Source organism: Chionomys nivalis, chromosome 1 (assembly GCF_950005125.1).
Source record: "Chionomys nivalis chromosome 1, mChiNiv1.1, whole genome shotgun sequence".
NCBI classification, from domain to species: Eukaryota; Metazoa; Chordata; class Mammalia; order Rodentia; family Cricetidae; genus Chionomys; species Chionomys nivalis.
The window spans coordinates 175,239,411-175,261,133 of NC_080086.1; the positions used below are offsets into that span (position 1 = coordinate 175,239,411).

Genomic DNA, 21,723 nt, shown 5'->3' on the forward strand with positions numbered 1-21,723 from the left:
CCTGTGAATGAGGAGCTGTTATGCACTCTTGTCCAGCATGTGCAGACTGCTGTCCTGTCTGTTGCAGGGAAGAAGGAGAAACAACTAGATCCTGCAACTTCCTCAAAGCATGGGATTGGGGGCGGGAACTGCAGTCAACAGAGAAGTGGAAGCTGAAGGCTTTTTAAAAAGGAGGGCCTTAGGCTGGGCGATGGTGGCGCATGCCTTTAATCCCAGCACTTGGGAGGCAGAGGCAGGCGGATCTCTGTGAGTTCGAGACCAGCCTGGTCTACAGAGCTAGTTCCAGGACAGGCTCCAAAGCCACAGAGAAACCCTGTCTCGAAAAACCAAAAAAAAAAAAAAAAAAAAAAAAAAAGGAGGGCCTTGTGTTGTATAATTAATTGCTTCTAATATGCTTTATTTGAGTAACGGAAAAGGCCTTATTTTAAGCATGCATTATAGTCATATGAAACCTCAGTACAAAGAAAATGAGAAATGAGGGGAAGCAAGATGACAGGTGTTTTCAAATCTGCAATTTGACGCCTTTAGGAGCTGAAAGAGAGAAAAAAAGGAGAAAGTTGAGTGAGGACAGAAGTAGAGAGTGCTGAAAGGGAAAGTGGATAGAGGACCAAGAGGTTAGGGTAGGACAGAGGGTGGGGGATACAGATGAATGTCATAGGGGTGCATCAGTCAAATAGCCAGGCTTCTGGAGTGCCGGAAAAATGATGGAAGAGAGGTTAAAAATAGGGCTGTTTATAAGGCGTGGGCAGAGATACAGGAACCACCTTGGACAATGAATTACTCAGGGGTGGACAATAGTAAGGAGACATGCAGGGGTCAGAGTTGAGGATGTCCATTAGAGCCTGCAAGGATTATGGCCAAGGCTCAGGTAGAGACCACCTTGTTATTTGGGGAAGGAGCTGGAGGAACAGGATCTTGACCTCTGACTTGGTCTCACTCCCATTTCTTGCTCCTGTGCCTCAAATTCATCTGGAAGATAGAAACAGAAAACTCAGGTGACGGAGTAGTAACAAGCAGCCTCTTAGACACAGGAGCCACAGAAGGGTGAGGATGGTAAACCAGCAAATGGAGAAGATGGTTGCCACACTGTAGCAGAATGCAATAGGAGGCAATGCCAAATTTCCTGACGTGGGTTGATCAGTCAATTACCTCTGAACATTTGTTGAATATTTGATCCATCCAGTATTAGATGTAGATAACAAATAAAGTGCTAACTTCTGGGAGAATCCTAAGCCAGCCACGAGTCAGGACTCTCATTTCAGATGAGAGGCATTGAGGGAGTGAGGAACACTGCTTGAGAGAGTCAGGAGAGGACTCCCGTGGAGGGATCAACACTGAAGGTACGCACAGCAGCAGGCAGAGGAGCACAGTCTCCCTGCACTGGGGTGCACCTGTGGGCAAGGGTTCAGGTGTCGACCACCTGGGTTTTCTGTTTCTCTCTCCAATTTGTCGGCTCAGATTGAAGTCTGGATTTATTCCTCCATCTCCTTCTGCTGTAGACAGAACGTAACGTGAAAGAGGGAGGATGAGCAGAGCTGCATGGTACCCAGAACTAGATGAGAGTGCAGATTTTATCCTTAGAATTGTCAGGTGGGGCTTGGCGCTGTACAGGATGTTACTGCTTTAGAAGGATGAATGAGTGATGAGGAACGCTTGCCTTAATGCCTCCTTTTGTTGCTGCGTTTTCTTCAGTTTTTCTCCTTTCCCTCTCCACTTCTCTCCCTCCCTCAGCACTTTTATATTGTTGTTTCTAAGATATAAATCCCCCAGGGCTAAGGGGCTAGTTAGGATAGATCTGATGCAGTGAAAAGAGAAAGCAGCAGCCTATGTCTTTAATAAAATTTCACTTCAGTTGCTAGTAAGGGTGTAATTTGTGGGTAGTGCAAATATTGGGGATGGTGCCGTAGAAATTAAAATGCTTAATGAGCCAATGCTTAGTGCTCTATGGCAAATAAAGTAAAAACAGGATGCGACTTCATGACAGTTTGAAAAGTTGGCTTGAAATACTATCAGTATGCCACGCTGTTATTGTAGACTGCAACACAGAAGGACTGAACAAATAAAATTGCAAACACGCACTTGCACGCTACTTATTCACACATCCATCTCCAAAGAGAAAACTCTTCAAGACATCGGGGAGAAAGCCCATTACTGGATTAATCAAGCCACCATCTCCTATCTGCACTTTTGTTTTATATACCCTTTACACCTGTTTAATTAATCCTAAACATGATGCTGACTGCTAATTAAATGGCCCTGGAAGTGACTGACTGAAGGTAGTAATTTGAGATAATTAGTTTTGGTTTCAAACACTCAATTTTCACACTTTGTGCTCATTTTTAGAAAGGGGCGGCTCATTATTCCAAGCAGGGTGGGGGTGGTGTAAGGCATTTTACTGCCGGACTCTGAGGAGCCGAGGAAGAGGGAGGGCTGTGCTTTCAAATAGGACAAGAAGATGGCACTGTCTTTTGCAGTCCTTACAGAATCCTCTTCCACACACTCACCCACAAATACTCAGCTACCCATCCACTCACACCAGCGCAATATACCCTGGGTCAGACTGATAATTCTTTTTTCTAATTTAGCTTTTTTATTGATTCTTTGTGGATTTTACATCATGCATCGTGGTCCCACTTATCTCCTCATCCCTTTGTACCCACTCTCTGCCTTTGCAATCTCCCTCCAGTAAGACAAGATAAAATTTAAAAGAAAAGAAAAAAGAAATGGAAGAAAAAAGAAAAACCTCATCGTGGAAGCTGTAGCATGTCACAGTGAGGTTCACAGTATACCTCAAGTCCGTACAACTTTGCTTGCAAGTGTTCGTTGCAATGAGTCATTGGTTTGGTCATGGCCTCTGGCTTCTGCTACACTACAGATACTGGGCCCTCAATGGGACTTCTCTTGGATATCTTGTTGTTGTCCTATGTCATGGAGATCCTGCAATTTGGGTGTGGGGGCAGGGCCCTTCACATGCTCCAAAAGGTCATAGGTGGGGGTGGGTGTTGGAATGCTCCGACTCAGCCCCTGATCTGGGTCTGGGTAGTTGCCGAGTTGGTCAGCCCCCCAGCTCTCCCTCATCCTCACCACCAGGATGGGCTCTCGAGCACTGCTCCAGCTAGTAGCTAGCTCACCTTAATCAGTAAGCAGCAAGAGATGTGGGTGGTTCTCCTGCTCTCATGCCCTCAGAACCCACTCACCCAGACCTATGCCACCAGAGCCAGCTCTGCTGTGCTGCTCAGGCAAGGTGTAGGAACCACTCTGCTGAGTGCTGCAGCTGGTGAGAGGCGGGGCCAGCTCTCTCACTCTTGTGACCTCAGGGTCGGCTTTCCCACCTACCACAGCTGGTGAGGAGTGGGAGGTGGGGTTCTTTCCCTTACCCATGCCACCATATGGCAGATGAGGGACAGGACCAGATATCTTCTGCTTATATTCTCTGGGTGGCTTACCTGTGCCCCATCAACAGGGTCAGCTCTACTGTGCTGCACAGGTGAGCTGCTGGGCCTGTACTCAGTCTTGACGGTGCTGGGTGCACTCATGTTGTCTCCTCCCTGTTCAGAATGGAGAGCTCAGGGCAGGAGGAGGTGTGGATCGTCTATTCCCACTCAGTCTTAAGGTGATGAATATTTTTATTAGAATAAAGAAATGCATATGTCAATGATTTGGGGAAAATTTATCTAGTATAGGATGTGAGGAGAGTTCACTGAGTAGCCAGGGTCTTTTCTCCAGGTTTTCTAGAAACATAAAAAAAGGTGAGGAAGGCCAAGGCAGCTGTGCTTTGAGATTTAGAGAAATGTCTTGTTGAGTTCCATACTACAAAGGCACAGAATTTAATCAAGACATCTGTCTGTTGAGACAGGGCTGGGGTGTCGGAAGAAAAAGAAAAGGGCATCACAGTGCAAAGTAAGTTAACACGATCCCCACCAGAAAAGGACAGCTGAGGAGAATTTAGTAAATGGCCCTACCCAAGCAGACAACTCCACTGCTGAAACAGGTGAAAAGTTGGAACCAGGTTGCTCAGAGGCCAAACTGCCCTTTCAGAACCTGGACAGCTCCCGCACATTTTTTTTTTTTAATTAAAAATTTCCACCTCCTCCCCACCTCCCTTTTCCCTCCTCCTCCTCCCACTCCCCAAGCCCCACTCCTCTCCCCGCTCCCTCTCCAGTTCAAGGAGCAGTCAGGGTTCCCTGCCCTGTGGGCAGTCCAAGGTCCTCCCGCCTCCATCCAGGTCTAGGAAGGTGAACATCCAAACAGACTAGGCTCCCACAAAGCCAGTACATGCAGTAGAATCAAAACCCAGTGTCATTGTCCTTGGCTTCTCAGTCAGCTCTCATTGTCAGCCATGTTCAGAGAGTCCGGTTTTATCCCATGCACTTTCAGTCCCAGTCCAGGTGGCCTTGGTGATCTCCTAATAGATCGGCCCCACCGTCTCAGTGGGTGGGTGCCCCCCTTGCGGTCTTGACTTCCTTGCTCATGTTCTACCTCCTTCTGTTCCTCATTTGGACCTTGGGAGCTCAGTCCATTGCTCCAATGTGTGTCTCTGTCTCTATCTCTATCCATTGCCAGATAAAGGTTCTATGGTGATATGCAAGATATTTGTTAGTATGGCTATAGGATCGGGCCTTTTCAGGTTCTCTCTCTTCTGTATCCTGCGTCACTTCACTGGGCACCAACGTGGGGTGGGATCCTGTCGATTTAGAAGGTTTATCTAGATGAATGATCTTCAAAGATGTCAAGAATGGCTTGGAAATCAACTGGTTAGAGATTGGTGAGTGACCATTAGATCCTGGTGTGTATAACTTTTTATGGTTCTGACATCCCCCTTGAGCCCCCACCACTTCAGTTGTCACTGGGGTATGGAAGTTTTGGGGGTGCTGGCATAGACATTCCGTTAGCTACATCATCTTATGGTGAATAAAGTTGTTCTATATATGACCTAAGCTGTATTTTTAAGAAGTCACCCAAGTCAGGGTCTCTTGGAGTCGTTTTGACCTTTCGGTTTGTACCCACACCCTACGATGATGATTGAAGGGTGATGAGATGCTCAGGTACGTAGTGCACACTGTCAGATTATTAAGAAGTGACATAGGATTTTCAATTTAGAAGAGTCTATGGCAATTTATCCTTTGGTGTCAGCAGACATTTTCTTTTCCTAAGAAATTTATGATCCATATTTTTTTCTAGGTGATGATTTTTAATGAGTAGGAAATATACTTTTTATTGGAAGATACACAGTTCACTGGTTACAAATATTTTTGTGCTATTCAATGATTATACCAAAAAATCAGTGGGGAGACTATAAAAATATGTATCTAAAATAATTTACAGTAAGGTATGGTGGCAGAGGCAAACAGATCTCTATGGGTTCAAGGCTAGCCTGGGCTACATAAGTGGGTCTAGGATAGCCAGGGATACATAGTTGAGACCCTGTATCAAAAAAACAAAAACAAATTAAATTATGAAAATGATAATTTTAAAACTTAGGTGGTATCAAGTGTCAAAAACATAAACAAAACAAAAAGAAAACCAGCTGGGCGGTGGTGGCGCACGCCTTTAATCCCAGCACTTGGGAGGCAGAGGCAGGCGGATCTCTGTGAGTTCGAGACCAGCCTGGTCTACAGAGCTAGTTCCAGGACAGGCTCCAAAACCACAGAGAAACCCTGTCTTGAAAAACCAAAAAAAAAAAAAAAAGAAAACCAGTAACAAAAAACCCTCCCATTTAATTCCCACATCCCTTTTCTGAATTAAAGTCAAAGAGAATTTCTGAGGTGACCTTCTCTAATGTATGTTTGTACCATGGCTTCGTTTCTCTTTCATTTCCACACCAGAACAATCATGTACAGAATTTTTAAAAAAGCAACAAAAAGCATGAAATGTTTTCCTTTGGCCTTCGAGACAAAGGAACTTGAAGGAAAACTAAATTGTTTCTCAATGTTTATGCATCTGTGCTCCAAAAGGAAGGGAAACCTGTGAACTGTTAGGGAATCATTTCTAATGAAGTTGGTGGTCCTAAAACCATATTTTGCCTTCACGCTGACATCTAGGTTTTTGTTACAGCTTGGACCATTTATCTTTTATGATAATCCATCATTGTACAAGACACAGCATGGGTTGAAATGACCTCTCATTTGTTTTGCAGATACCTCAAATTAGCTATGCATCCACAGCCCCAGAGCTGAGTGACAACACCAGGTATGACTTCTTTTCTCGGGTGGTCCCGCCTGACTCCTACCAAGCTCAAGCCATGGTGGACATTGTGACGGCCCTGGGATGGAATTATGTGTCAACACTGGCTTCTGAGGGCAACTATGGAGAGAGTGGCGTTGAGGCCTTCACCCAGATCTCGAGGGAGATTGGTGAGCATGCATTTACCAGTCGATTGCATCAGAAGGTGACAGGATGCTAAAATCTGGACACTTCCAAGTGCTGTCTGATGTCTATGAGATAATAGCATTCTCATAAATGTGTGGTCCAGGCTGTCCTCTGTATTGAGAAGCAAGATGGTAGATGGGTTTATTGTTCCTGTTTCCAGCAAGGTGACTCTTTGGTGCTAATTTGAGCAGTAGAGATCCCAACTTCAGTGAACATCTTTTGAATTGTCTATTTTGATGAGGGAGTTTGCAGGCACCTCAGAGCCACAGTGAATTTGAATAAATGACATACTGTTTGATTGTTCTAGGAAGAAGTTTACATTAGTAAGTCATCAAATTAAAAAAATGTCAGTGGAATTTAACATGGAACACTAGAGGGATCAGTGCTTATAATCATTTTAAAGCAATATTAGATCAGTCCCTAGGGGCAGTCCTAAGTCATATGCTCATTGTCATATTTGACTTTCCCATCCTTCATTTCTATATAAAAGTCTAGATGTTCCAGCGCGATGGAGGGAAAAGTGTGAAAACCTAGTTAGGACAAAGTGCTGGCAAGCTCTGTCCTGGGATTTCTTCAAAGAGCTTTTCAAACCTGTGTAGGTATTCTACCAACATGTATATTTCCTGTAAGGCTGTAAATCCATTCACTTCCGGGAGAAAACAGAACAGAATGACAACAGAAAGCAGCATACAGAATAAATCTTACGGACAATTAGTTATCGACAAAACTTAGTAAATGGAAGGAGACACACCATTGGCACTTAAATCATGTCATTTTCTTGGAGAGAATTAATTTTTGTGTATTGGTAATCATGGTGTTGTGGAAGTATTAAAGTGCCTCTTGACTATTTTAAAGCAATTCTGAACTTCAAGAAGGAAATCATGTTGATCAGTTAATGGTCGAAAATTTTAGTTCAGGAGAAGATCATGGGAATGACTAAGATTTAACTATAATTACCTGGAACAATTTTCACTTGAGAATCATAGATGTCTGAGGCCTTTTCTTCTGGACATAGTAGGATAGGACATTTATTATGCTCAGGATTTTTTATACTTAACATGTGTTCTATGGCTGTGTTGTGGCAGAAACTATAGAGAGTGACTAGTCTAGTTGGCAGATGGGGTTAATTGATTTAATTGGACAAGTGTTCATACCAACTGTGTTTGTAATGCTGTTATCTTTGCTTTTTGGAATTTTAAGTTGTATCATTATAGCATAAAATGGATCCGAAAGCTTCCATTAAACTTTAAATTATATTATTTTCTTGGAAAAAAAGTCCCCTGTTTATCCTTAAAGGAAATGCCCACTCAGACGAAAACAATAGCTTCCAGAAGCAGGGTTAATACATTATTCAAGCAGCTGATGTCGGCTCTCACCAGAGTGATAATTCAACATGTGGAGGAAAATAATAGAGTATGTACTAAAATAAGTTTTCTGTAGTGACTCTGGGCATTCTTCAACGCTGGAGCACATTTTGTGTGCATGGAGCAGGTTACTATGAAAAATTCAATAAGGACGTAATTTGCCTATTATAGAATCTGATGTAATGTATTGTTGTGAAAGTTAAGTGAGAGTAAGATTTTATTATTTTATTGGCTAAAATAAGAAATACTTGATCTTCATTTTAGGATGCATTGCTATGCTCTGGCAATACTGTCACATAAGATGACTCAGGGGCTACCACTCATTATTGCTGCTCCTGTCTTAGTCATTAGTATGGGAGAAAATAATTTTAGCACCTCATGTGTGCTCCTGATTAGAGGAGCACATTTTTTTCCTCTGTTGATCCTTTCAGTATTCTGTGACTTGATTGGCTGTCTATTCTATTTCAGTTCTCACTTCTCTGGGCAATGGAGGAGGGATGGATTGCCACTTAATATGCAGAATGCTGAAAAGGCCAAATTAGTATCACGCCAGAGTATGCCATGGAATATATTAAATATCAGAATCATCCCTCATTTTAATGACAAAGATTTTTATCTAGAACAAAAATAGCTGAAAATTCAACCTTTCACATGACAATGATATTAATGGGAATGGCAAATAGTAGCAACCTAACCCATTCTGGCACTATCTGATGACGCTAATGAAAATTCATTAGCGCTGTAACATTTGCCAGTCTTACTGGATCACTGATGGAATTTCGTCGGCATGTTAGTAGTGTGTATTTAGGGGTCTGAGTGTTTTTATTGAGAGTGTATACATTCAGTTTTTGGAATATCTGTTTATTAATAACATTATGTATTCGATGTTTGTATTCCTCCCCTTTTTTTTTAAATTTCCATGCTCTGTTCTGAGTTTCTCTCTTCATCAACATTGACTGCTAAGAAATTTCAGTGTAAGTTGAGGCATCCTATGGTTTAGCTCTGATTAATTCAGGTACATCATAATGGAATTACAGCCAAACGAAAATCCCTTTTTGTGATACACTGTACGTCCGGTTTAATTAGAGTGTTTTGCGTTTTAACAGAATCTGAGGTTGTGGAAGTGGTCTTTGTGAATCTGGGAGAATGAGATAATGTATGAATGGTGGTCATGAACAGATGCTGATGGCGATTCATCATTACTGTGAAGCAACACTATTGGGAAGGAGATATAGGAGGCATTGGATAAAGTAAATATTTGATATTCTAGCTTAGTGTCAGCCTAGCCATATCTTGGCTATCTCTTTCACAGGAGAAACCATTCAACAAATGACAACTGAAATCCTAAATTAGAAATATTTAGCACAGTTTGGCTAGAGTATTGTGTATGACGAGGTATGGGAAATACAGCTGAAAGCCAGGCACATCTCTGAGTCCTGTAAATCAGAAGATATTTATTTATCCTTGGTGTCCTAAATATTATCTGCAGCTTCTGAGGCTTGAAGAAATCTACCAGGATGAGAATATAAATGAGGGACAGAAGACTACTTAAGGGGCCTCTGCATCCAGTGTCTGTCTTGCTTTAAAATAAAGCTGTGGCAGTAGAAATAAGAAAGAAGACCAACACGAGAGACATTTTTAAGATCGAGTCTATAGAACAGTAACTAAGTAAATGTAGGTCTTGAAGGCCAGAAAAAAGTTATAGTTGACCACATTCAAAAAAAGGCAAGTCGGTTACAGAACCACGGAGGGAAGACTGGTGTGGAGTGGGGAGCATGGGTTTGGTCAGGAGCGCACTGTGCTTGAAACACCAGGACAGATCTTTTGTGGGTAAGAGCAGCAGGAGCATTGGCCTATCTAATCAGGAACCAAAATTCCTACCCTGAAGGCCATTCTCACAAAATCACAATTACAGAGAGACTGTGGGTGCTGAGGCAGAACATGGAGAGAGTGAGAAACAAAGGAAGTTGAGGAGAGACTCTTGGGTAGTGGTTTTGTGAGGATGGTGGCTCCATACGGAAATTGGAAATGAAGCCTGGGTAGTCTTCTCTCTTCTTGGTGTGTTGGTGGCTATGGAGGGCTTAGTCACCTTTGAAGAAAGTTTTTGTCATAGCAGACTTACAAATATTTTCTTTGGGTATTTTTTTTAATTCAAGGATTATGAATAGTTTTTCATAAGAGAACAGGAACTTCTAGCGAACATAACGAAAAGTGTGTTGTGCAGTTACAGAGACCCATGATGTGTGATCTGCAGAGATGGATTATCCTCTGAGAAGTGTCAGGATGAAGAACAGTCTGGACTATAGAAGACGATGCTCATTGCTTCTCATCTCTGATATCCAGAAACCTGAAACCTAGGTGGTCTCAGGGCTGTGCTATTTCTGGTATCTCGCAGGAGAATCTCACTTCCCTTGGATCTTCTGAGTTGTGCCAGCATTCCTTGGTCTTCTTTAGCTAGAAGACACATTGCCTCCGTGTCTGCCTCTAAAATCATGTAGCTACTTTCTATTATGCTGTAGCTTTCTTCGTCTTCTTTTGTCAAAGAGATGCAGCCATATTGCATAGGACCACCTTACTCCAGCACGATCTTATCATGGCTATGATGTTTGCATTGTTTCTATTTCCAAATGGTCACATTTTGAGTTCCTGAGGTGAGGATTTTAGCATATCTTTGTAGGCATGATTCAAGGCATCACAGGGTATAAGTGTGCCTGTCTCATAGGGATGGCATCTAGAGACAAGAGTGGGAGGGAGGCCAGAAGAAAAGATTGGCAGGAAGCATGTAAAGGGTACTGACTAGACAGAATTCAGTTAATAGAGCTGCCTCTAATACTACTAATTCAGAAGTTTCTTCTGCGTTTTATGCAATTCCACTCTTCTGTTCTTGATTACTTGATTACAAGGATAGAATGGTTTAGTATATAAAGTAAGATTACAGACTGGAACAGGTGTGTGTGGGATCCCAGTGTCTAGATGTCCCTGGCTCAGGCTGCCAAGAACTTTCAGAAGGATTGGCAGGAACACTGTAAATATGACTATACCCTGACTGTTCCACTACTTTGCTTTGTGAAGTTTCAAAAATGTCTATATATATATATATATATATATATATATATATATATATATATATATATATATATATATATCACCTTGACAATCATAAATACCCTGAGAGTGTCTTCTAGTCTAATTTATTTTTGTTTCCCCCTTTGGTCTCTTTTGGCTTGAGGAAAGGGAATGGCTTAGTTGCTCCTGGGTTAGGACCTATTCATCATCCATGTTACATATCCTCAATTTCCAGAGCCACACTCCTCTTATTTATCTTGTTTTAATTATTCAATACAAGGTTTCACCGATGCAGTAATAAAGGGGTTTGATGATATTTGCTCGTGCTTTTCCATCACAAGCTGTGAGGCTTGTAGCTCCTGACTCGATCAATGACTTCCTTGAGTCTTTAGACAGTTTCTTTCACTTCTTTGTCTTACCTCATTATGCCATTTTTAAAGGAAGACAGGATAATAAATGTTAATGCTACTACCATCATTATAAAGGGCAAGGACGCTGAGGCTTTATCTTTGGAGATAAAAGGAATCTGTGAAAGTCTGATATCTTTTCATTGTGGATTTACACAGTGAGGCGGCACGCACACCTCCTTTAATCAGTCATCATGTTTATGAATGACTTATCGAAGATGACAAGCCTTCAAGGCGTCACTGCGTATATTACAAGCGGCAGGATAGACCCAAATCTGTCAAATCTTCTACTGTATGCGACTTTCCTTCTAATTTGTCGGTGTTGGACATTCCTGACTATTGCCTGACATGTGTTCAGAATCTTAAAATCTCAGTGTTAGGAAGGACCGTGAAGAGAGTTGGCAATTTCTGTTTGGATAATGGGATGCACCAATTAAATTAATTTTGGTGTGCAAAATGACTGATACTTGTCTCCCAAATTTGAGTGTGATTTATTTTGGGGTGAGGATCAAGCATGAATGGGTATTTTTTCCTAGTATAAAATTGACAAATACCGACTGCTCATATTTCTTAGCTTAGCTGATTGCTTTAGGAGAAAGCACTTCCCCCTTTTAGGTTATAAACAAGAACCAAATTTCTATGAACGAAAATGGATTCAGTTTTAAGATTAAAACAAAGTATTTTCAATGACAGAAAGAAAAGCATATATAAAGAATATTTTCCCCCTCAGATGTTCATTGCTTTGGAAAAATGACTTCCAGCAGGCAAAAATCAATTTGACAAAAGTATTAATGTTCTAAAATACTATGAATGAAAAGAAACATTTTAACTCAATTGAAAATTTTACTTTGTATTCATACAGCTGAGTTCCATTGATAACACTACATTTCAAGTTGCAAATCACATTTAATTAATATTAACACCAGGTAATTGGCAAAAATAACTTCAAAGGAGGGCTGAGGAAATTGCAAATTGGAACGGCAGGTGCCTCAATACTGCAGAGGCTTTGGCGGGATCCAAGGAAAGTGTATATGATTTTAACAATTACTGCAGAACCCGATCAAATAGAGTATCATTTCAAAGCTGTTCTTCTCTGGCGTTTCCTAATATTTAGGGCTTAGTAACTGCTGAGTATCAATAACAGCTGTTTAGTGTGAACTGGCAAACAGCATTCAAACAAATGCTTTACGACCTATAATTCAAATGCTGTAGTTCAGTTTTCAGTAAACAATGACAGGAAGATCAGAAAGATGGCAGGCACCATTGTCTGGATGCAGGATTTGAGTTGAGAGGCCTTTGCCTGACTTAGCTATTACATCCAAACTAACTGCATGTAGTGGGAAAGACTAAGGAGGGGTTCTGGGTGGCTCCTGACCACATGCCCCTTCCTGTGTCTTTACTACTTCTCCAGGGACATCCCAGCAAGTATTCTGACCCAAATTTTATTTTTGTCACCCTCAGATATTCAGTGTTACTTATTCTGATGTCATCTGATAATTGTCTTTTCCTCTATCAACTCTGTGCCACTAATAGCTCCCAAATTCTTTGCAAGTTTTCATTACTCCTATGAGTTCCCAGGCATCACCATGAGCTACTGCTTTCCACTCTGATCAGAATGCTGATTTGTTTCTGTGTTTCCTTCACCCAGTTGCGTTTTGCTCAGTGGAAGACCACCCAGGACCCAGCAGGTTGCCTGTCCCACAACTCATGCTTTATGACTTTCTATTTACTGACTGCTGTCTGCAGATTCGTGGTTGGGCTTTTCCTATAAGCCTAGAGGTTAAGTTTGCTCAGGCTTTGGGAGTTGAAAGGTAAAAGGCGGCTCAAATCATAGCTTATATATTTTATTAACTCATATTTAACTATAAGGGAGTCTTTAAGAGCTTATGTACCTTAGGTCACTTTTTCCTTTGTTACAAAAAACCAAAAAACACTAAAGCTTATGGCTTGGGCTCATCCTGATTCTTATCCATTAGCCAGATAGTGCCAGGCAGTGGTTCAGAGCTTCTGCTGGCTAAACTTGAGTTTCTGTTCTATCAATGAAACCTTTTGCTAACTTCGTTGTGTGGTAGAATGACGATAACAACTGTCTGAGAATTGAATGAGATCATATATAAGAGGGAGGTTAAGTAGTGACCAAGCATCTCTTCTAATCGTTGTTATTGAGACAAGATCTTGTTATATACTCCATACTAGATTCAAACTCACAAATCTTCTGACTCGGTCTTCTGAGTGCTGGGATCACAAGTGTCTGCTGTCTTACCAGGGCTCAGTTTGCATTCTTTTAGAATCCTGTGGCTTGACAGTGGACTTAATTCTCTGAGTCTGTATCTAGTTACTCACTGTGCACGAGGCAGTGTTCCTAGTACTCACTTAGCATGACAGACACATTACCTAAGATAACACTAGCATATAATTGAATACATGAATTTATTATGTCATTATTGGCACACCAAATCTGCATGCTCGTCTTTTTTTTACCCTTCTGAATATTAAGTATCAGCCAGCATCGCCAGTGTACCTACCATGTATTAGGCTGTATTTGTGTCAGTTGTGAGGACAAAGAGATAAATCACTGTTTTCTAGCAGGTCACTGTTGTTGTGGGTCAGAGAAGACAGACATGTAAGCAAACTAACAAATATCCAGACTATGAACAGCGCCTTGGTGGTAGCATCATTTAGAAGCCACATCCACCACCACCACCACCACCACCACCACCACCACCACCACCACCACCACCACCACCACCACCACCACCATGTCTGTGAGAAGGCCTCTTTCAGTTCACACAATAAAAACATTTGTCAGGAGACCTCTGGGAGGTGGTTGGTACATTCCAAACTCAAAGGCCAGTGCACAGTATCATGGGAGTTACTTTAAATCATGTCAACAGAAGGAACTTTCTGACATATAGCCTCAGGAAAAAAAATGGAATGCCAATTATGCCAACTTTGCAATGTAGTACATGTATGTGAAGTGTTTACTATATCTAAAATACTAATAGTATCTGATGATAATATCATATTTGTTTAACTTATTGACAATGACTCAGAAGTATTGTCTCCTAGGCCATCAGTGCTAGACTTATTCTGATATGCAAGTCATGGTTACTTTTGCCCTAATATCACCCATGCCCTTGGCAGCAATTTCAGTTTTACTCAGTTTCTGAGAGTGAGCCAGGGATAATGGTTGAAAGTCAACCTTGACCCTTAAGTTGTCAGGTTTGAAAGTGCCTCACGGAATGTGCCCCCTTTCCTCAGGAGCGAGCCCTGGGCTCTTCTGCGTTATTGCAAACTTGCAGTGTCCTACCCTTGACTTGACTGATGGATCTGTCCCTGCACTGTGGTGTTCCAGACTTTATTCTTTACCAGCTTTCGCCTGGGTGGCAGCATCTGATCATCTGCAATCCTCTACCCTAGTAGACAAGGGCTGATAGCATGAAACCACTAAGCAGGACCTCTACTGTCTCTGACCTCAAGGATGTGCAAGGATTCTAGTTCTGCCTAATTTGCTGTCCTTTTAGCTCCATATTGATGGTTAGGACACTATGAATGAATAGGCATGAATTTTACAGAATAAAAGAATTTACCTTTAAACTTCCATTTAATTCTCTCAGAGACTCCTTTCCAAATACTTAGAAAAGGTCAGGCTCTGTCGCATGAGAAGTGTGCTCTCTCAAGTTACTTATTTCTCTTACCCAACTTCCTTTGCCAACTGCATTAGGTATCTGGGAACACTGTGACAAAATTCCACAAATCAGGTGTGTTTGAAGAACACCATTACATTGTTTAGCAGCTAAGAAACTGGATGCTCCAGATGAAGAAAAGCAAGACACCCAGCTCTTCCGTGCCCCTCCTTTAGTGCTACATTAACAACTATCTGCCACTTCTTGTCATTTGTACAGTGTCACTGTGACTTCTGTGATACTGGATGAGGGATGCATCTTACTTCAGTATGACTTCATTTTAATGTGATTAATTAAATCTATAATGGTTGTTTTACAAATCCGGTCACATTCAGAAATACCAAGCCTTAAGACTTTTTGAGGGGAAGGCACAATTTAATCGAAGTTTTTTTTGGGGGGGCACAATTTAATCAACGGCACCAAATATAGTTACTGATTGAACTCTGATTGATGGAGTCCTGTTTGAACTAAGCCCATATTTACATTGGTCCTTCACATGGGTTTCTGGTCACCTGTGTTCCCCTGAGAGGACAGTCTTTGTAGTCAGATGAGCTATTCGATTGCCCTTTGTCCTTGCCATGTTGTCTCTACATACCTTAGAACCAAATGCCCAAGACATGACAAGAAGCTTTCCTCTTTGCTTAGCCCCAAAGAAATCACATTCTTTTTATTTCCTTTGTGAAGACATTTCTATGTTAAAGGCACTTTGCTTGGATACTCTCACGGTAGCTGAGAGCATTAAGGTGCAATCTGTACTTTACAGTGTTGAAAGAAGCACATAACATAAACACCCTTCTGCAGAAATGAGGCAACATCAGACTTCATTTATGTCATTTTTATAGACCTTAAAAGAGTTGGCCTGAGAATTAGAAGTGTGCTTTCCCAGTTTCCTTCATAACTTCTCAACTAAGCAACAATTATAGTTTCCTTAAAAATAAATGGCTCAAGGATAATAAAACCAGAAGGCTGTAAGATGTATAGTTGATTGAAATAGGTGCCAATTATTCCAAGGGCTGTGTCCCTTGGCAGGACTGCATCGTGTGGATTCTTCTTCGGCATCTGCATGTCTGATAGACCATGGTCGCCTTTCCTTGCTGCTTTTACTGTTGCCTATGCAAAGCTATTCGTGACTCACTGGGGGCTGCATGAGGGGAGGATGAGAACATCAGACTCAAGTCAGCACATTTGGTTTCTTGTTAACAGCTCTGGGAAAAGGTTTGGTCAGGAAAGGAATTTCAACTAATGATTTAAACATATCTTCTGGCAGTTGTAATAGCGAGGGGAAAATGTTGCCTCTTATAGCAGCTCATACCCACTTCCCAGGCAGTGGCATACATAGCCATGCGACTCCGGAGTCCCATTTGAATCATGTATCATGGTTGGCATGCATGTAATGGGCTATTAAGGGAAAGAGGGATGTTTGGAGTACACTGCCAGTCTTTTGTATTGGATATCATGGAGAGCAATCACTGTGGTTCTTCTTGAAATTGTTGCTTGGTGTTATTGCCTGCGGAAACTCTGTGTCAAATGGAGCTATTTATGAAAGCTGATGTGACATGCCTTTTCACAAATATTCGAGTACCTACTACGTATCGAGCATTGCTCTGGATGGCAGGAATGTGGTGTTAATGAAACTGTCCAGGTTCCTGTTCTAGTAGGGTACTCAGTCGAACCTTCTTATAAAATATGTGTCCTTTTTAACATTGTATCTTTCTGGAGTGTGAGAATTAGTCTAAGCCAGAGTGAGAGGTGACTGAAATCACGGGAAAACTGAGAATGGGTTTGTCTCTATCACCAATACAGTTGGACCACTTGGCTGTTCTGGAGATGCTGAAGTTTGGTTAGGGTATGTGACTCAATGGTGGTGGTGAGAACCACACATTTGAGAGAAGTACTGTGTGCACATGTGGAAGATTAGGTCTGGAGCAGGCAAGGAATCAACAGGGGTGACGTATTTGGAAGATACTATGTGGACAAAGGATGCAGAATTCCACAAGCACATGGACGTGTATATCAGAGGTTGTGGTTTTGGTGATGTTCTCTGTCTACAGCAGCATGACATGAGATTCGTAATCATCACCTTTCTGCCCTGGGTTGGCCTGGCTAATACCCTCTTGTTCCTTCTATTCTTGGTTATTTCTTTGAAGCCTTTATTGATATTTACCTTTTCCTTCTTCCAGCTACATTAAATGTCTCTTCTAGGTGTTCGTGTGTGTGTAGGGGGGCTGATGGATGTGTGTGGGTACCTGTGTGTGTATGTTAGGGTGTGTGTATCTGTATTTGTGCAATTGAAAGTCAAAGAACAATCTTGGATATTATTCTTCCGGTGCCACTGTCCTTTCTGAAACAGGGTCTCTTCCTGGTTTAGAGCTCACCAGGTAAGTTAGGGTGGCTGGCCAGGGAAACTCAGGGGTCATTTGACTCCACCTTCCTAGAGCTGAGGTTACAAGTGCAAACAAGTACACCTTATCTTTACCATTATGTTCCTTATCAAGAATACTTGGTCTTGAACTCAGGTCCTTGTGTTTATAATGAAGGTACTTTCCAAACTTAACTATATCCCCAGCCCCTATTCTAGATATTCTATCAAACAAACAAACAAAAAAGGTAGCCCAGGCTTAGGTAAACAGAGATTTTATTTAGAAGAAACATCACAGTAAAGAGGATGAGTCAATCTCAGACATTGACATCTGCCACAAAGTAAAAAGAAATAACCTTTTCTTGCAGAAGATGGGAAGGAATAAGCAAATACCTTTTTCTTCTTTGCTCCTTAATTTATCCACGCAGTAAATCACTATGGAGTTTCTGTTCTTGGTAACAGATATTTATGATTTGCCCTCAGGTTTGACTCAGGACGATCTTACTATTCGCTCCCATTCCCCATCTTCTGGCAGATATCAGTTTGGCCACGTGTTCCCAATGACCTCATCCTTAATGGAGTTGTTCCCTAAAAGGGAGATGCAGCTTCAACAATGGGATCTGACAGGACAGTTGCCACTGTGATCAGCTGACTTTCCAGGGTAAACAAATAAAAGAGGTACACTCTACTTCTTGCTTTTTATGTATGTTTGGGGAAAACAGAGTTCAGGGACCTCTAAGAAGAAGAGTTCTGCCTACACCACATTGAGCATAAGAAGTTGGTCATTGTAAATACTATTTACTCGTTTAATTCTCTTTCTTTCTACAAGGGTGGAACACACATTTTTTTTATCTTTGCATAGTTGCAGGATATTGAAGGATGTTTCTTAAATATGTGAAGAAGTGGGAGCCTGGAGACAGGACATCGGAAGCAGTTGGCTCGCAGAAAGGTAGATGAAAACCCTAGGAGTTCAGATTAAGAATTTTGTAGCATTTGTAAGACCCTGACCCTGAGTTCATCATCAAAGTTTTATGGGGTCATGACTGTGTGTGCGAAAGGAAGTACATAGGAAGGAAAGGAGAGCTAGAGAACATGGTTGGGAAACAGAAGCATCAGCTTAAGTAGATAACAGTAAGTCCATGCCCAGATTGTCACACTTGGTCCTGAGAACACATACCAGATGGAGAATATATAGTTCCAGTAGGAAAAAAGCTAAGTTGAGGATCAGAGCTTTGCTGCATTTGACAAATAGGGTTGGATGCAAAATTCAGGAGATGGATTAATTTGCTGAATGCATTACTCCTCTTTCAAGTGATTTTGGGTTTCCAGGTGTATAAATGTGTGATGTGATTCCTGATTGCAAGATTCTGCCCAGGTCCAGGGCTCACGGTGCTTCTCATGCTTAGACTCCTACTCTGAATTCTGGAGTCCTTGTTCATCTTTCCCTCTACACATGCTTGATGCTTCTATGAAGTTCAGTGCTTGTGATACATGCTAGGAATTCCTAGGCGTGCTTTGTAGCCTCATTGGACTTGGATTCTGGTGAGGAGACTAATTTTAAAAAACAGAAAGGAAGCGAGATAATGATTACAGATTTCACTCTACCAAGACAGAAACAAATGCATGTTTATGGTTTCTGTGAGAAACGGCTGGGAAGCCGGTGGCTAACGACACAGTAGGTGTAGAAGCATTAGGATGGGGAGGCAAGGGCTTAATTGGCTACAGCTGGGTAGGCCATGAAGGGAATGTGTGGGTGGTATTCTAACACAATGGGAATTCTTTTGGGGGACTTTGACAATGCCATGCTGTTATGAAGGCTTTAAGATAATGTGTAGACTGGATTTCAGGGACATATGGAGAAGATGAGTTAGAGAGGTGTTTCTGAGCTCCAAAAAAGGTCTGAGGTTGGCTTGAATCAGAGGAGGCATTGGAGAAAAAGCAGAAATTGGCAATAGCGAAGGCAGAGATAAGATCCCAGGTCTGGGAGACTGAAAACTTTGATTCTGTGAAGGTCTACACTGTTGAAAAAAAACTCATGTAGGATACGTCAGCCAGCATTAAGGTGTATTCTACAGCTCTTAGATTGGGCTGGTGGTGTCAAGGGTGGCCATGTAGCTCCTGTGAAAGGACAGTTTAAGGGTAGAACATTGGGTAAATCATTTCCTCGTAAAATTTCACTCTAACTGATGCTTTAGTGAGGAATTTCTTTTTAAAAAGGTAAATGATCTCCAGGTTGTTGTTACTTTCCTTTTTCCTTCTCAGTCCTTTTATTTTTTTGTTATAGATTAACTTTTAATTTTACAACACCAATATGAATTTGATCATTTAAAAATACAATACTAAATAAGGAGTAAACCTACAGAAAAAAAAAAACCACTTCGTTTCATGTTTACAGTAGTATTTTTATATTGACTTCAACTGTTAAAAATACCTTGAAACTTTAAAAAAAGCTGAGCTAGTGTAGATGGATTGAGCCCTCTAAGAAGACAAAATAAAGAATTATAAAATTCATGTTTTCATAAGTAAAGACTTTGGGATCAACAGTATTTTGTTTATTCAGTTAGATTATTCAGAGTAAAATCTTTTTGGAGATCATTACTGCTTTTTCTCTTGGTGGTAGGTGGACCTGGGATTTAGAATGTTCTCTATAGTTTTACATATCTTCCCTTGAACTTGTATTTCTTATTTTTTTTCTTGATTTATGTGTTATTGATTAATTTTAAGGTTCACTAATAATTATGTAGTTTTCTGTGGTCTCATAATACAACTGTGGTTATGGTGTCTCTCTTGGAACCACATAATCAAAGGTCACGGGTATGGGTTATCTTACACCTTTGTCTCTAGAAATTAGATTTAGTGTACCTTCCATTCTGAGTACATAAAACTATAATTTGACTTACCTTCCTTTGATTGAAAGTTGTAATGTGGACCATATTCTATTAGATATGACCTATTTACTCAAGTAACTCCCCAAAAGCCTGAGTGGAAGTTCACGGCCTTCCTTGGACCCTCTCTTTTTAATCCTCTTGTGTCAAAATACAGACTTCTTTGTAGATGTTAAGGGAAATGGAAGGGGACAGATGTACAAGTGCTACTTGACATATGCCTTCTGGTATATTCCTGTGCTATCAGGCAGATATTCTGTTTGTCTCACAGACAATAAAACTAAGCCATCAATAATATGTATAGCCCAAACTTGTCTAGTTAGTAAGTAGTAATGTTGGATACATATCCAGGGTTTCTTGACTCCAATGTACGAAATTTTCTGAGGTCTGTTTTGGTTTCTGCAGGCATGGCTGCCATTCCTGCCTTGTGAGGCCTACTGTAGAACAAAGGAACTGGGCTTTTCACACAGCCTCGTTTCTCCCTTTTCTTCTCACCTCAGCCTGACCGGTTTCTGGATTCCTCTATGGATCCTGCCTAGCTGTTGGAAAGAATGCATCCACAGTGTTTTCCCGGAGTGAGTTTCGTGCCTTAGCCCTGAGCATAAGCAGTGACTTCCTGTGCAACATTCTGGGATTTCCTGAAGTAGCTCTAGTTATGTTTGTCTCTGTGGTTGTAGCACTCAGTGTGTGTGTTAAGACAAATCGTTTTATCAGTCAAAACTCATATTTCAACAACAAGGACACACAGAGTTTAGAAATCAAAGAAAATCTAGAGGCTACTTTGACTTAGATGGACTTAGTAAGTTCTGCATTTTAAGATGAAGTTTGCAGGATGGTCTGGCTGTAGCTTCAGTCTGTTTGTTTTCTAGCGTATTGTCTCAGTTCTCTCTCTCTCTCTCTCATTAGTATATGCTAAGTAGATGATTATCAGTGGCTGTAGGCTTTCATACTACTATTTATCAACTGTATTAATTTTTTGGAACTACCTTAATACATCATTGCATGGCTTAAAACAGAGATTTATTGTACTACATTATGGATTCAAAAGTTTAAAGTCAGTCGAGTGGTGGCAGAGCATGTCTTTAACACCAAACACTCAGGAAGCAAAGATGGAGATCTCTGATTTTGAGGCCAGCCTAGTATACAGAGAGAGTTCCAGGAGAGCCAGGGGCTATACAGAGAAACCCTGTCTTGAAAAGCTAGTCTCCCCCCTCCCCACAAAAAACAACAACAACAAAAAAAAAAAACAAAAACACTCCAGAGTCAAGATATTGGCAGAGCTGGATTGTGAAGGTGCTGAGGGAGACTCTGTTCCAGGATCCTTTCATAGCTCTTGATGGTTGCCAACAATCTTGGCATGTCGCTGTCCAGCTCTGTCTCTGTCTCAACTGTTACACTGCCTTCCTCTCTGTTTTTTCGTCTTCTTGTTTTCTGTCTCTTATAAGGACAGTCGTCACTGGATTTAGGGCTTCCTTTCATCCAATATGATCTCATCTTAAATTCACTTTTTTTTTTTTTTTTTGAGATAGAGTTTCTCTGTAGCTTTGGAGCTGTCCTGGAATTAGCTGTTGCAGACCAGGCTGGCCT

General features: G+C 41.3%; 1 protein-coding gene across 3 annotated transcripts in view; it reads left to right on the forward strand.

Annotated features, from left to right (window-relative positions):
* Grm8 (glutamate metabotropic receptor 8) overlaps positions 1 to 21,723 on the forward strand; it is an 818,705-nt gene that overhangs the window by 148,091 nt on the left and 648,891 nt on the right. For all 3 annotated transcript variants that reach the window (XM_057770162.1, XM_057770181.1, XM_057770171.1), the window contains exon 3: positions 6,137 to 6,353. In XM_057770162.1, the coding sequence (XP_057626145.1) occupies positions 6,137 to 6,353 (217 nt within the window). The remainder of the gene's footprint in view (positions 1 to 6,136; positions 6,354 to 21,723) is intronic.